Genomic DNA, 16566 nt, shown 5'->3' on the forward strand with positions numbered 1-16566 from the left:
ACATTTACAGAGATAGGAAGCTTGGAAGATAGGACCTTGCCGGTAATTTGATTTACTTGGCTCCGAATAAAACCTGTTTATCATAGATATCAAAACTTGACGATAATTGCAACGGTGATAAGACACAATCCTGCCCCCAGTCTCCAGTACTCAAATTCCTTCTGTCACAAAGGAGGTGGGGGGGGGGGGGTGGATGGAGAGAAAGGGCTTGCATTTATATAGCGCCTTTCACATCCTCCAAAACCCTTTATAACCATACAAGTACTTTGAAGTATAGTTGCTGTTGAAAGGTAGGAAATGCAACAGCCAATTTGTACACAGCAAGCTCCCACAAGCAGCAATGGAACTAAATAATCTGTTTTATTTTAGTGATGTTGGTTGAGGGATAAACATTGGATGCAGGATACTGGGAGGACTCCACTGCTCCTCTATGAAATAGCACTTTGGCACCTTTCACATCCATCCAAGGGGGCAGACGTGGCCTCAGGTTAAGGTCTCATCCAAAAGATGGCCTCTCTGACAGTGCAGTGCTCCCTCAGGCCTGGATTTTGTGCTCAAGTCTCTGGAGTAGGGCTTGATCCAATGACCTTGTGACTCAGAGGCAAGAGTGGGAGCCACTGAGCCACAGCTGACACCATGAGGAAAAGTAACCCACAGAGACTTGTCAATTTTAACAAAAAGGATGACAGGGCCTTCATACGTTTATTTACAAGAAATGGGACAGATTGAATAGAGTGCCATTGTATAACTGTGCAACAGAAAGGCAGGAAGGTGAAGGGATGAGGAGCATTGCTCAACCTGGTTTCCTAGGCACCATGCTACCTTGCTAACGTGAAATAAAATAAGATTTAAAGAAGCGTGCAGAGGCTTCACCTCTCCCTCGCCAACCCCTCAAATAGTTTTCAAATATCCGTTTCAAACAATTCGAGGGAGGTGCACTGGGCTGACTCCAAAGCTTTGATGTAGGTTCAAACATTGATTTCACTTGAATCAGTGCTGGCTATAATTAGAAAATATAAAGTAAAACTGCCCACAGCAGTAGGGACAAAGTATTTTAAAGCCAAAATGGTTCTAAGTGCAGCCCACATCACAGAGACTCGGCTGGAAATGAGGTTCAAGGCAGCAATTCAACTTCGCTGTGCTTGCAATACCCTAAAGCACAAGAGTGGAACTTGTCCACAGGAAGGGAGAGAAAGAGGCTCCCTGGTGCCTCGAGCTGAGCCACACACACACACACCAGGCAGGTCCCAGTGTTGATCCTGGTCATGCTGAGGTGGCTGAGTCAAAGGCTAAAAATAGCTTCCACACCTAGGCTAGACAAAGGGAAAAGGTGAGGCTGTTTGGGAGGGCAGGGGCTGGGGAATTGCGCAGGGTGTCTGTTCCTGAGAGTGAACGAGAGTGTGGGCGTGAGACACAAATAGTGAATACGTATGTGTGTGTGTGGATTTACAGTGGGAGGGTTGAGCTCAGCTGTGAGGCACCCTGCAGTCAAATAGCCTGCTAAAATTCACCATTAAGACTCAAACGTGCATGATTAGCACTTGGTTGAGGTACTGAAGGGCCTTCTGGAACTGTACCCCAGTGAGGACACACCTTCAGGACAGAAAAACCAAAAGGAATCTTCTCACACACCAGTAACAGGATTTTCCAAAGTGCAAATACATTTCATTGGTGGGGAGGGCGGTGTGGAAGGGGAATTTGACATAAAGTGAGCCACCCCCAGTGATATTTGCAGTTTGGGGGTGGGGGGAAAATGGTGCACAAAATACAAATTGCCAAATAAACGAAAGAGGATTGAGATACCGTGAAAGGTACAGAGACCTCTCTTTTAAAGCCATTAACAGGCAGCAATTCAGCTGAACACACAAACCCTTTTTAATGATACAAGCAGCAGACATGGGCTGGTTGCACAGTTAAATGGCCAATGATGGTCTAATTACACTCGTGTGCTTCAGGGAGCTAGAAAACCCACTTTTAATCTGTGGGGTCCCAAAATGAACCTTGTAGCAGATTTGTGCACATTGGTACAAGATAGGATTTAAGAAGTGTAAGGGATGTCAGAGTCTCACCCCTGCCACACAATGCCCCTAGCCATTTAAGATCAGTTGTCTTCATCATCAATCTGCTATGAAAGCTGCATTCCTCTGATTTGGACCAAATGCATTTGTGTTGTCAGATCTGTTAGTCACTGTGAAGTGCTTCAAAGAACATAATTACTCAGATAGGCCCGGTCAAACAAGGCAATAAGGGGAGGGAGGGTAGGGAGGATTGAGTCATCTTGTCAACTGTCATGATTCCAAATGCCTTGAGGCGCAAATCTTAAGGAGCCCAGGAGGGAAGGATGGGATGCAGTTAAAAACAATACCACTTTGATACCGTTTCTGCAGGTTATCAAAGGGGAAATTAAAATGGCGAACAATTACAACTTCAGAAACTCATCGCTTCGGTACCCGCCGTGGATCCCTTCCATTGCTAAGGGTGGTGGTTGCCGGGGTGGAGCTGGATGTGGTCACTGCCTGGTTATTTCCTGGGCCCCGTCCATTACCTCTTCCACCCGCTGGTGGCGGCTGATGATTCGTGTTACCTGGGGAAGCTCCACCTGAGCCAGCAGCATTCAGACTGTCGTTACCTGGAGCGACGGGAACAAGGAACAAAACCAGATGACAACAACGTCCCAAGTGAGAAAGGTTTCCTTTTTTGGGTGATTTGGGCAACTTCCACCTCCCCCCCCACTCCCCCCACTGCACTTCTAACAACCTGCCACTGAGAGTGGTAGGCACTCAGTTTGTTCCCATGGCTGGTGCAGAGTTGGCAGCTATTGCCGACTGCCTGAGATCACCCAAATGCAGTGCTGCCCTCCTTCCTGCAGAGGGCCTTCTGTCCAGTGCTTCCCTCCTTGGCATAGGCCAGTTAAAGGACTGAGTGCAGCATAAGTCAGGAGCTACTTCCATTACCACTTTGTGCTCAGTAACATATGAACCCCAGTTAATACAGAAAGCTGAATTATAGAATCCGTTAGCATTGTTCTTTTGTTTTTAGTCAGCAATGTGAAGGATATCTTGTATCCTGTTTCACGAGTCTAGAGAAACTGTACATCTTTCTTCTTGGACTCAGCACAATGCATAGCCACTGGGCTGGAAGCCAGCTTACTCCACACCAGGGCCCATACTCTACATGACAGATGTGCCCAGGCTGCCAGCCCTCTGCCAGGGCAGCAGAAGCGTGGCTGGCTGGCTGGCAGCTTGATATTTATGCCAGGAACACAAAAGCTCTGGACTGTAAAGTTCTGCATTAATTCACAAAACATCCACACAAGGCATGAGTAGCACAGCTTCCTACATCACATTCACCACAGTGGAACCCTCTCTCATTGCCTGGCACTGACTCTCTTACACAAGAAATCAGTGTTATGCATCTGTCAACTGCTCGAGCACTTAGCAGCTATAGGGGTTTGCACACTGGCAGAGCACCACCCTACCCTCCACTTTGCTCAGGTGGGTCTTGCGCTCAGGTAAAGCATATTAGTGCAAGGAAGTGGAACACAAGTTAAATGTAGCACAGGCCGCTGCAGAGCCAAATAATCAAAAACATACCCAACTCCCAAGCCCTATGCACCTGGGTGACATTGTTCAGTTTTCCCACAACAGCTGATCTATGCCTGTCTGAGTGAGATTGCCAGTAGAATGCCCAGTAGGAACCAGACTGACTGTCCAAAAGATATTTCATATTGAAACCTTACACCTTTTACTTGTCATAGTGTCATCGTTTACAGCATGGAAAGAGGCCCTTCGGCCCATCATGTCTGTGCTGGTCATCAAGCCCCTATCTACTCTAGTCCCATTTTCCAGCACTTGGCCTGTAGCCCTGTATGCTATGGTGTTTCAAGTGTTCATCCAAATACTTCTTAAATGTTATGAGGGTTTCTGCCTCTACCACCCTTTCAGGCAGTGAGTTTCAGACTCCCCTCACCCTCTGGGTGAAAAAATTCTTCCTCACATCCCCTCTAAATCTCCTTCCCCTTACCTCAAATCTATGCCCCCTGGTTATTGATCCCTCCACTAAAGGCAAAAGTTTCTTCCTATCTACGCCCCTCAAAATTTTGTACACCTCAATCAGGTCCCCCCTCAGCCTTTTTTGCTCCACGGAAAACAACCCCAGTCTATCTAGTCTCTCTTCGTAGCTGAAACGCTCCAGCCCAGACCACATCCTGGTGAACCTCCTCTGCACCCTCTCCAGTGCAATCACATCCTTCCCATAGTGTGGCGACCAGAACAGCACACAGTACTCCAGATGTGGCCAAACTAACACTTTATACAGCTCCATCATAACCTCCCTGTTCTTGTATTCAATGCCTCAACTAATAAACACAAGTATCCCATATGCCTTCTTAACCACCTTATCTACCTGTGCTGCTGCCTTCAGGGATCTATGGACATGTACACCAAGGTCCCTCTGATCCCCTGTACTTCCTAGGATCCTACCATTCATTGTGTATTCCTGTGCCTTGTTAGTCCTCCCAAAATGCATCACCTCACACTTCTCAGGATTAAATTCCATTTGCCACTGTTCTTCCCATCTGACCAGCCCGTCTATATCATCCTGTAGTCTAAGGCTTTCCTCCTCACTATTTACCATCACCACCAATTTTAGCGTCATCTGCGAATTACTGATCATACCTCCTACACTCATGTCTAGGTCATTAACATACACTACAAACAGCAGGGGACCCAGCACTGAACCCTGCGGTACACCACTGGACACAGGCTTCCAGTCACAAAAACAGCCTTCGACCATCACCCTCTGCCTCTTGCCACTAAGCCAATTTTGGATCCAATTTGCCCTGGATCCCATGGATCATCATCATCAGTCCATCGATCCTGTCGTAATGTAGGAAACACAGCAGCCAATTTGCGCACAGCAAGCTCCCACTAACAGCGATATGACAGATGACCAGAGAATCTGTTTTTAGTGATGTTGGCTGAGGGAGCCAGGCTTGCAAGTAAACTAGCGAAGTTTACATTTGCTTTTTAGCAGAGTGGCTTTAAGTAGTCTCGAGCATCACAGACGAGTGTTCGATGAGCTGTGCCAACAATGGCGGAATCGACAGAAATGTTTTGATGCCTGTCGGGTTTGGTAGAAAGAAAGACTTGCAATTTCTATAGCGCCTTTTATTGCCTCAGGACATCCCAAAGTGCTTCACAGCCAATGAAGTGCAATCATTGTCGTAAGCAGGAAACGCAGCAACCAATTTGCGCACAGCAGGCTCCCGCAAAAAGCAATAACATAAATGACTAGATAATCTGTTTTGGGGATGTTGGTTGAGGGATCAATGTTGGCCCCAGGACAAGGGGGAGAACTCCCCCCTGCTCTTCTTCGAAATAGTGGCCATGGGATCTTTTACATCCACCCGAGGGGGCATACAGGGCCAAGACTTAATGTCTCATCCGAAAGGCGACACCTCTAACAGTACAAGCTCCCTTAGTGCTGCCCCTCCGACAGTGTGGAATACCGGGGTCCTTTAATGCAGGTACTTACCAGTAGTCACAGAGGATGTTGAGCTCACTGGGCTAGTTGTAGAAGTGCTACCTTGTTCAGCCGGGGTCTTAAAAAGAAGGAAACAGTGCTCAGGTTTAACTGGAATTCCCTTCACCGCTCCCTCATTACACAGATCCTCTCCTGCCACCCCACATCCTACCCACCCCCAATTATATACCTCACCATCCTGCCCTGTCCCCCTTACCAAAGACACAACTTACAAACATACAAAACTGACTGGCAGGAATAGGCTGGCTGATCTATCAATTCTGCCCCACATCATGATGGCTGGAGCATTGTGATTGAACACTCCCTTCAGTGTTCGCCCCCCACCCTCAACCCTCGCAGCCAGATAATCTCCTGGGAGAGGCAATAAAGCTCACCTCAGATGGCTACTGAAGACAGATTCAGTTGTTTTACACTGCAATGGCAGGTGGCTGGGAGGAATGTGCAGGAGTCACCCTGCTCAGTATCTGCCCCTGCAATTCAGAAGATTTCGCCACAGCTGCATTGAGCCCTGGTCAGACTGTGTGCCTGATAGCACTGGGATACAGCTGTACTGAAACGCTGATGTACACCCCAAGAAGAGCTCAGTTTCCACCACAGGTCTGTGCTGAGTTAGCTTACTGCAGCAGGAAGACAGGTTAGGAGCACTACAATTTGCCTTAGCATTCAGGGTTAGGGAAAGGTAGTCGGTCTGGGTTCCCAATCCTGGTCGTTCAACAGTGAACTCTGCTGGAACTTGGGTTGAATAGGCTGCCCATGTTTGTGGGTGAATGATGGCACTTGGATGAGGCACCAGGGCAGGGGAAGGAGGGCACTTGCAGACCCATAACTCAGCAAAACGTCAATATCTTCAGGAGAGGAGGCAAGGTGAGTAAACTGGCACGATAACAAAAAAAAAGGGAATCTCACCACCAACACCACCTGCAGAGGTGTAACCCCTAATAGCAGGGGAGGCACTGAATGAAAACAACAGCAACCTGGCCTGAAGGGGTCAGACTTACAGGTTTGTTCTGCGAAGACGCCTGGGACATGTACTCAGGATTGGGGTCACTGAAATTCGGCACTTCTGAATACTGCATACAAAACCTGAAAGGGAACACAGAAGTGATAGCAGGTCACTATAATCTCGCGCGCTTGGCACGGTGCATGCCCACTCTCACAGCCCGTCCAGCAATTTTCAGTCCACCGCAGTCCTTGGAAGTAAGAAACGGACCCCGGTAAAGAGTCAGGCGCAGCAAGTGTCGGCAAAACATCAGCTTGCAGCATGCAAACTGCGGAGGATGAAGATCTACGTTAACTTTAATCCAAACATTCGCCCAGCTGCTCCAGAAGGGGTGGGGAGGGTTTGGGCAATGCACCAACAAGTAGCTCCACACACAGTTGACTAGCATGCCGATATTCAAAACACACACACAGTTACAGTTGCACATATAGACAACCAGGACAAAAAAAAAACTTGCATTTCTATAGCACCTTTTACAAACTCAGGATGTCCCAAAGCGCTTTACAGCCAATGAAGTACTGTAGAAGTGTAGTCACTGTTGTGGTGTAGAAAATGCAGCAGCCAATTTGCACACAGCAAGCTCCCACAAACAGCAATGTGAGAATGGCCAGATGATCTGTTTTAATGGTGCTGGCTTGTTTTTATTCTTTCATGGGATGCGGACATCGCTGACAAGGCCAGCATTTGTTGGCCATCCCTAATTGCCCTTGAACTGAGTGGTTGCTGAGCTATTTCAGAGGGCAGTTAAGAGTCAACCATATTTCTGTGGGTCTGGAGTCACATGTTGGTCAGGTCGGTTAAGGACCTAAAGGACTCCCTCAGTGCTGCACCAAGATCATCAGCCTAGATTATGTGCTCAAGACCATAGAGAGGGACATCAGTGAACCAGATGGGTTTTTACGACAATTGATGGTAGTTTCACAGTCACCATTCCTAAGACTAGTTTTTAATTCTAGATTTTATTAATTGAATTTGAATTCCGCCAGCTGCCGTGGTGGGAGAATTAGCCTGGGCCTCTGAATTACTAGCTCAGTGACATTACCACTACGCCATTGTCCCCCCAGGGATAAACAGTGGCCTGGACGCCAGGGACAACTTTCCCGCTCTTCAAAATAGTACCATGGGACATTTTAGGTCCATTTGGGACAGCAGAGGCGGCCTTTGTTTAACATTTCATCTGAAAGATGGCACCTCCAACAGTGCAGCACTCCTTCAGTACTGTACCAGGATCATTGGCCTCGGTTATCACAGAGTTTTAAGGGCACAGAAGGAGGCCATTCGGCCCATTGTGTCTGCACCGGCTCTCCAAATGAGCATTATGACCTCGTGCCATTGCCCTGCCTTTTCTCCGTACCCTTGCACATTAATTCTAGTCAAATAATCACCCAAAGCCCTCTTAAATGCCTTGATTGTACCTGTCTCCGCCACACTTCCAGGCAGTGCATTCCAGACCCGAACCACTCGCTGTGTGAACAAGTTTTTTCTCACGTCACATTTGCTTCTTTTGCAAATCATTTTAAATCTGTGCCCTCTCGTTCTTGATCCTTTTACGAGTGGGAACAGCTGCTCCCTATCTACCAATCAGCCCCCTCATGATTTTGAGTATCTCTATCAAATCTCCTCTTAGCCTTCTTCTATCCAAGGAGAACAGTCCCAACCTCTCCAATCCATCCTCATAGCTGAAGTTTCTCATCCCTGGAATTATGTGCTCAAAACCCTAGGGTGGGACTTGAACCCATAATTTTCTGACTCAAAGGGGTGTCAGAACTGTCAAAATTATAGGCCCACCATCTAGCGCCTCTTGGTGAGCAAGCTAAAAATAGTATTGACTTCCGGGATTCCTGGTATCTGCTGAGTGAGCTGATAGGTCAGTTACTACATTCAGCCTCTGTGCCAGTAAAGTGAATTCTAACCTCCTCAGAATTGTTAAAGAGATTTGAAAGGGTGCTTGCCTATGAGTGTTAGCTTTTACTTTGTCTAAATGAAAACTCCTTCCCAGTGCTAAAAATTTCAGTGAAGCAGAGGGGCTCGATGATCATAGGATCACACAGCACAGGAGGAGGCTATTCAGCCCATCATGCCTGTGCTGGCTCTTTGAAAGATCCATCCAATTAGTCCCCACTCTCCCTCCGCTCTATCCACCCTGAAATCCCAGCAAATGTTTCCCCTTCCAGTATTTATCCAATTCCCTCCTTTTGAAAGTTCCTGTTGAACCTGCTTCCACCGCCCTTTCAGGCAGCGCCTTCCAGATCACAACAACTCGCTGTGTAAAAATAAAAATTCTCATCTCCAGATCAGTACTGGATCTCCCGAGTAAGCTTATTTTTGCAGCCTGACAGGGACCTTGTTGAGAGGAGTGGGCATCCATGCCGGTGAAATTGTATCAAAGACAGCTACAAGGGGTATCACAGGTCAAAGGATTGGAACAAAGTGACAACCTTTCTTCTGGAAGAGAGTTTGCCACCCCCTTGTCAAAGGAAAGGCACCTTTCTGTCACTTTTCCTTTGTCTGGGCCATGACCTAAGCCTGACACCATCTCTGCTCAAGTTCATTGCTGGAAGTGCACAAGTACAGCCTGACTATTAAACCACCCTCACCCATACCCTTTCCCCCTGCCACCCCCATAGCTCTTCCCCTTCCTGTGGGGCAATGCCACCTCCCTCCAATAACCCAATCGAAATCTGCAGCCAGGTGAGTGGATTACAGGTGGACACCAACCCACTTCTGACCTCTGTTGACTCCATATTGAAGTTCCAATATGTCTCAGCACTGCTGAAACTTCTCAAAGTGTGTCCAAATCATTAGGTTGGAGAGAGGAGCAAGGCGGGAACCCAGCTTACAAGCAACTCTCCCCTTTCCATTGTTAAGGTGGAGAACTTACTCTCCGACTTTCTGGAGATCTCCTCCTCTCCCCGTGTAGAGTGTCAGACATCCTTTCCAAATCGAGGCATACCTGCAAGATACAAAACAGATTTCCTTTAAAATACCACTCAACTTAAACTCTGAAACTCACTCCGTTCAAAAGCATTTATGTCACCAGTTTGCTGCTAAATCAAGCTGGTGGGATGGGACCACACTAGCTAACCCAGAGGCTTCCGAATGGCTCATGCCAATGGTGCATGGGAGGCGAGACCACTATTAAATCACGGCACAGTAGGTTGCACACTGTTCTTTCACCTTTGAGGTGAGAATGATAGGAGAAAATCCTTCTTCAGACAGAATGATCAATATGTGGAATATTCCCCCAGGTAGCATTGTGGAGGCAAAAACCCTGGAATCATTTCAGAAACAATTTGATGCTACAATAGAGGGGGAGGGAGCGTTAGGGGCTCTGTATTAATGAAGTAAGGTCGAATGGCCCTTCTCATCCGCAATTATTGGGATCTAGTGAAGTGTGCCATCATGTCTGCTGGACATTGTTGGATGTACTGCGCCATTTGCTTTGAGGAGTTAGCAAACCAACACCAATGGACAAATGTTCTCACCCTGCAGATTAGTCAATTTATCCCCCATTTCACAGGACAATCATGATTCAAATGCATTTTCAGAACGGTCCCAGGGATGAGTGGGTTTTAGCTCCAAGGTTAGGGTTGGAGAAGCTGGGGTTGTTCTCCTAGGAGTAAAGGAGGTTGAGGGGAGATCAGATAGAGGGGTACAAGATGAGGACAGGTTTGGATAAGGTATATAAAGGAAAGCTGATGGTACAAGGATTAGAGGGGGCGGGGGGGGGGACTGCAGATCCGGAAAGAGAGGGTCCCGGGCTGGACGGCATGTGGGAAAGATGTCAGCGGGAAGTGCCTGGCGTAGCCTCACAGCAACACAGAAGGCAATGCTGATGGTTGGGGTCCCAGCCAGTGCCGTTGCCGTGTATATATTGTACAGGAGGTACCGGGAGAAGCGAGGTAAGGATGAAGCGTGGGGCGCGCCCAGTGTGCCTCGATTTCTGCGTGCGTCCCTTTCCCAGTTTCCTGCCTCGGAGATGGACAGGCACCTCCAGCGGAGCAGCAGATGCAAATTCTTCGAGGCTTAGGGACCAAAGAAAGAAGCCATTCAGCCCATCCTACCTGTGCTGGCTCTTTGAAAGCTGTCCAATTAGTCCCTCCTCCCTTTCCCCCACCGCCCTGCAAATTTTTCCCCTTCAGGTATTTATCCGATTTCTCCCCCTTGTTGAAAGTTCCTATTGAATGTGCTTCCGCCGCCCTTTCAGGCAGCGCCTTCCAGATCACAGCACTGACTGCAAATTGCTTGTCTCTCTCCATTCACGTGCGGTATTTTGAGGGTAGCCTGTGCCCTGCCCTGACTGGGTCTTGTGTTTCTGATGTTAGATGAGCACTGTGTGCTGGTTGGCGATGATCAGATTGCCATGGACATGAAAGTCCCTCGAGATGCTGTGAAGATCATCATCAGGCGGCAGGGTTCCACCATTAATCAGGTGAGCATTGAATTCATGAGTTCCCCATTGGTGAGACGGCGGCCTAATGGTAACTAGTAATCCAGAGAGCCAGCGCTAATGCCCTGGGGGCGTGGGCTCAAATCCCACCATGGCAGCTGAGCTCCATTATTAAATCTGGCATCGAAAGCTGGTGACCATGAAACTGTCATCCAATTGTTGTAAAAACCCATCTGGTTCACTAATGCCCCTTTAGGGAAGGAAATCTGCTGTCCTTACCCGGTCTGGCCTACATGTGACTCCAGACCCACAGCCATGTGGTTGACTCTTAACTGTCCCTCTGAACAAGGGTAATTGGGGATGGGCAATAAATGCTGGCCTGGCCAGTGGTGCCCTCATCCTATGAACGAATTTAAAAGAAAAACACTTCAAAAAGCACTTGGTTGGCTGTAAAGTGCTTGGTGGCTGTGAAAGGTGCTGTCCATTTTGAATAAAAGAGAAGCATATTATCTATATGGTGAGAGATTGCAGCGCTCTGGGTATCCTAGTGCATGAACCACAAAAGGTTAGTATGCAGGTACAGCAAGTGATTAGGAAAGCTAATAGAATGTTATCGTTTATCGCAAGAGGAATTGAAAACAAAAGTAGGGAGGTTATGCTTCAGTTGTACAGGGCCACATCTGGAGTACTGTGTACAGCACTGGTCCCCTTATTTAAGGAAGGATGTAAATATGTTGGAAGCCGTTCAGAGAAGGTTGACCAGACTAACACCTGGAATGGGCGGGTTGTCTTATGAGGAGAGGTCGGACAGGCTGGGCTTGTATCCGCTGGAGTTTAGAAGAGTGAGAGGCGACTCGATCGAAACCTATAAGATCCTGAGGGGGTCTCGACAGGGTGGATGTGGAGAGGATGTTTCCTCTTGTGGGAGAATCTAGAACTAGGGGGGTCACTGTTTAAAAATAAGGGGTGGCCCATTTAGGGCAGAGATGAGAAGAAGTTTCTCTGAGGGTCATGAGTCTTTGGAACTCTCGTCCTGAAAAGGCAGTGGAAGCAGAGTCTTCGAACATTTTTAAGGCAAAGGTAGGTAGAGTCTTGATGAACAAGGGGGTGAAAGGTTATCGGGGGTAGGCAGGAATGTGGAGTTGAGGTTACAATCAGATCAGCCATGATCTTATGGAATGGTGGAGCAGGCTCGAGGGGCCGAGTGGCCTACTCCTAGTTTGTATGTATGACACAGATTTAAGGTCTTGGACAAGAGATGAAGGGGGAGGTGTGAGGAAGAATTTTTATTTATTTTTTTACACAGAGTAGTAATGACTTGGAACTCATTGCCCATGATGGAAGCGGAAACAATTAATGATTTCAGAAGGAAATTGGATGGACGCTCAGGGAAATAAACTTGCAGGGCGACGGGGATAGAGTGGTGGGGGGAATGGGGACTGACTGGATTGTCTACGAAGAGCCAGCATGGGCTCAAAGGGCCAAATGATTCTGTATTTGATACCTGGATTAGGGGGAAGACAAGAGCCGAGAGTGCCCCCACCAGGCCCACTATAAAACACGTAAGCTTGTTCTCAACTCTTCAAATACCCGAAAACAAGAGCTCCCTTGATGGCTTGACCATAAGCACTGCTTAGTATAGCGCAAAGCCATATGGACCAGCACATTCCCAGATCTGACTCCCAGGCTGTGCTGAACTCAAGTGATGCAAGGAGATTGGTCAGGGACCCCAGTAGCCAGTGAACTCTGTTGGAAGGTGCTGGTATGGAAGACAGAATCAGAAAAATTGCTCGAAAAACTGAGCAGATCAGGCAGCATCTGTGGAGAGAAACGGATCTGTTCTGATGAAAGGTCATCTTGACCTGAAACATTAACTATGTTCTCTCCACAGATGCTGCCTGATCTGCTGAGTGTTTCCAGCACATTTTGTTTTTATTTTGCTTTTGTATTGAGGACAGGATTACACTTCCATGGAATGTCTGTGTAGTTCAATAGTCTCAGTCCCAGAGGACCATAGGCTGCTCTCTCATTAGAGAGAGCGGTGAGTTTAATCTGAGGGTCACCTAGTGCGAGGGGTGAGGTTAAGAAGGCGGGGATGACCTCAGCCGGTACAGGAATTGAACCCTCGTTGTTGGCGTCACTCTGCATCACAACCCAGCCATCCAGCCAACTGAGCTAACCGACCCCCTCGCCTAGTCAAGGAGAGGGGGTAAAGCCTGCATTATTTAACAACAATTCACATTCATAAGAGGATAGCAAACGTTTGCTTCAGCTTCATCAGGTCTTGATAAACAAAGTGAGTTACCCTCTGGTCAATCGGATGATATCTCCAGCCTGAATCAGACTTCCCACATCATCCCACACTGATATGTTGATGCTGCCAGTTTTATCAGCCACTTTACACGTCCTGACTTCGTGCCCATCCTTGGTTTTGGTCACTCGTCCTGCAGAACAAGAAACACAATGGCAGATGACCGACAGCTTTCTCGCAAAGACTTAAAGCACATGCTAGGGATGTTTTTTTCCTCCAAAACTCCATATATTTTCTCTCCTCTCTCTGATTTCCTACACCATTCTCAACAAGGGGTGCAAACAGGGGACTTCTTTACCCTCTCAAAATTAAAATGACAGGCATCTGGACAAATACAGCTTTGGGTTATCCACGGGAAGATTGGTTTAAAAACCCCAAACTGGTTCACCAATACCATTCAGGGAAGGGAATCTACTACCCCCTACTGAGTCTCACACACATAGGACTCCAGTACCACACTTTGTAGTTGACCTTAAATGCCCTCTTAAAGCAACTAGGGATGAAAAGATCCCAGTCTCAACTGGTGGCATGCTCTGACTTCACTGATATTAGCAACTGACCATTATCTTGCTGAAAAGTCCATTGAGGAGAGAGAGGATTGGATTTATCTTTTGAGGAAAGAGGGGAATGTAGACAGAAACTTACCTATTTCCAGAACAATGAAGAGGAGATTCAAGTTTTTCAAACCAGCTTTGATATCCTTCACATAAGTGTCGTTTGACATCCTCCCTCCCACACGAACCCAGGATCTGAATTATTCTGGAGCTACAAACTTGAGCCAGTAAGTCGGAAGGATCAGGCTCAGGGGAACACATCCAAATCACTGGCTGACCTTACAGGGTTAGGGTTAGGGCCAAGGCCAGGGCCAACCCTTCCTCCTGCAAAATAAATCCACAAACCCTCCCCCCAGAGCCGTTGTAAAAACTGCATGAGGCAAATGACGCCTCAGATATTACTCCCCAATGCCCACTAATTTTCCCGACAACACTGTCCATCCAGATCTCACTGCACTCCCTCTCACTCGCTTCCGGAAACCACCCCTGACAGGCAGCAGCTCAGACCAATCAGAAACCGGTCTCCGCCTTCACCTCCCGCCTGATTGGCCGTGCCTCCGACCAACCGTCGCTGTCCTGAGGCAGGACATCCGCTGGTGCCCATGTCGCATCCCGAGTGTTTCCGGAAAAGCCCGAGTGGGAGCGGAGACCGGACTCCAGCCACGAAAGGCGCCGTGCCGCTTTATGCTGTCCTTCTGGCAGAAAGGGGCGTGAAGGGGTTGCTAACTTTTCAGGTTTGCCCTTGAGACTCCAGAATTTGACACGGCTGCAAACAACCAAGGAGAAAAATCATAGCGCATTAAAATAAGTGTGTATTTTTTTTCTTTATTAGTTATTGAAATATCGAAGACGGATATAAGTGGCAGTTTGACTTGGTGGGGTGGCTGGTGCCGGGAGGTTAGGCGGAGTTGGCAACCCAAAACCATTGACAACATCACTGCAAGAGGACAAATATGGTCAACTAAAAAAGAAACTAAACTACAATAAAGTCAACAACCACAACAAACTCATGACTCCAAGTGGACGTCATCCTCTAATTGAGGGACAGGTGACGACGACCTCTATGATACAAGTAACACCATGTGGTGTTCACCAGTCCTGGAAGGCCTGAAACATGCCAGTGGGCACCATGTAGCTCCACCCTAGAGTCAAATGGGCACATGCAAATCTGCAAAAGAGGGTCAAGGGGTGTGTAAAATTGCAAAACTATGATACCTAGAGCACTATGGAATTACTTGCAAGTTTTGTCCCCATTTCAGTATAAGGATTTACCATTTATGCCGTTTTATCACCCAGATAACTTGATCATTTAAGTATTTGCTGTTTGTAGGCCCTTGCTGTTTGCAAATTGGCTGCTACATTTCATATGTTACAACAGTGACTATACTTCAAAAGTACTTCATTAGCTGTAAGGCACTTAGGGATGTCTTGAAATTGTGAGAGGTGCTATATAAGTAAAGTTATTTTTCTTTCTTCACTTGGATGTCATGGCAAACTGCAATGGGCAGTAGTGTTGTCATTGTCAACTAAAATAGGTGGATGCATTTCATTGCCTAAATTAAAACTAAAGTTTGATATCCAGGGGTGAAACATGTTTAAATTAATTCTGGGACTGAAATAGCTTTTTGGAAAACGTTTGAAATAAATGTTTAAAGTCTTGGTTTTTACTTAACACCCAGTTGGATTGGTTGGACTCATGTGTTGTGTAGAAGGAAAGCAACAACTGGGACTATTTTCAAAATATTAGTTTTGAAAAGAACAAAAATACTACCTTTTTCCAAGAATGAAACTAAAAATTGGGAGCAAATGATTCAATTACATGTAGAAAAAACTTCTTCTCAAGACCATAAATAAAATAGAACTAAAAGTAGAGACATGGCAAGAGTTAAAGTTAAAATAGTTCTAGGATGCAAACAAAACTGAGGTAGCAACTTCTCAAAATCCAATCACATTTGTTTGGCAGGTGGAATTTATCTAATTGCAAGATACAGATTTCTGAATATTCTGGCAATTGAGCTGGAGTGCATTATAATGCTGTGACATAACTGATGCGTTAGTGTGAGATCATAAACTCTGAATGTAAAGCTTGTTTAATTCTGGAATGTTGGTTGAACTCCTAACATTGTGTTCCTGCTAATAACTTACTCCTACACAACCATTAATTAGTTTATGTTTGTATCTGCAAGTGGTTTGGAGTGTTGGGAAATATATGAGGTATGGGCGGGAAAGACGAGGGGAATGGAGAAAGGGGAGGGCTCGTTGTAATGGGGGAATGAGTGTATATGGGCAATGGGGAAAGGCTGTGGGGGTGGGGGGAGAATTAGTGTGGAAGGGGATTGACCAACTACAAAATACAGTGTAAGCACATTAGAAAACCAAAAAGACTAAATCCCAGCTCTGAGTTGGGAGATAAGCTGGAAATTTGGAAACCTGGGGTAGGAGGGCGATGAGGAGAGCAGGAGGATGTGAGGGATTATGGGGCAAGGGTGATTTTTGAGTAAATGGCGGGAGGGAGTTTGAAGGATGGGATGAAACAAATTAACCAGCCTTCCTCAAAGATTGTAGTCTAAACCCAGTTTTTTGTAGTCCTGTGTTTGAGATTTTTACTTTTGCTCAAGCTGACTGTATTTTTCCTTCCTCAAAACACATACATTTTCAAACTTGTCAAAATAAACAGAAACATACTTTCACACAGTACAGCATTAAGTAATATTTTTATTATTTCTGTATGCAGGCAATGACCATCCCTCACAAGAGAGAATCTAAC

At 46.7% G+C, this 16566-nt stretch overlaps 1 protein-coding gene and 1 long non-coding RNA gene across 2 annotated transcripts; one reads left to right on the forward strand and one right to left on the reverse strand.

The window, feature by feature from the left end:
• Window positions 1–1730: 1730 nt before the first annotated feature.
• nabp2 (nucleic acid binding protein 2) lies at window positions 1731–14287 on the reverse strand. Its single transcript, XM_078534722.1, has 6 exons — window positions 13891–14287; window positions 13240–13378; window positions 9426–9497; window positions 6543–6627; window positions 5536–5602; window positions 1731–2629 (listed from the first exon to the last, which is right to left on the reverse strand). Exons 1-6 carry the CDS (start codon window positions 13967–13969, stop codon window positions 2436–2438), a joined length of 636 nt encoding a protein of 211 aa, XP_078390848.1. The 5' UTR covers window positions 13970–14287; the 3' UTR covers window positions 1731–2435.
• A 204-nt stretch (window positions 14288–14491) lies between these two features.
• LOC144672763 (uncharacterized) lies at window positions 14492–15196 on the forward strand. The gene is made up of 2 exons (XR_013574165.1): window positions 14492–14533; window positions 14632–15196. It is a non-coding gene; the product is annotated as an uncharacterized LOC144672763 (long non-coding RNA).
• Window positions 15197–16566: the final 1370 nt, after the last annotated feature.

This window comes from Cetorhinus maximus, chromosome X (assembly GCF_964194155.1).
Source record: "Cetorhinus maximus chromosome X, sCetMax3.hap1.1, whole genome shotgun sequence".
Classification (NCBI taxonomy): Eukaryota; Metazoa; Chordata; class Chondrichthyes; order Lamniformes; family Cetorhinidae; genus Cetorhinus; species Cetorhinus maximus.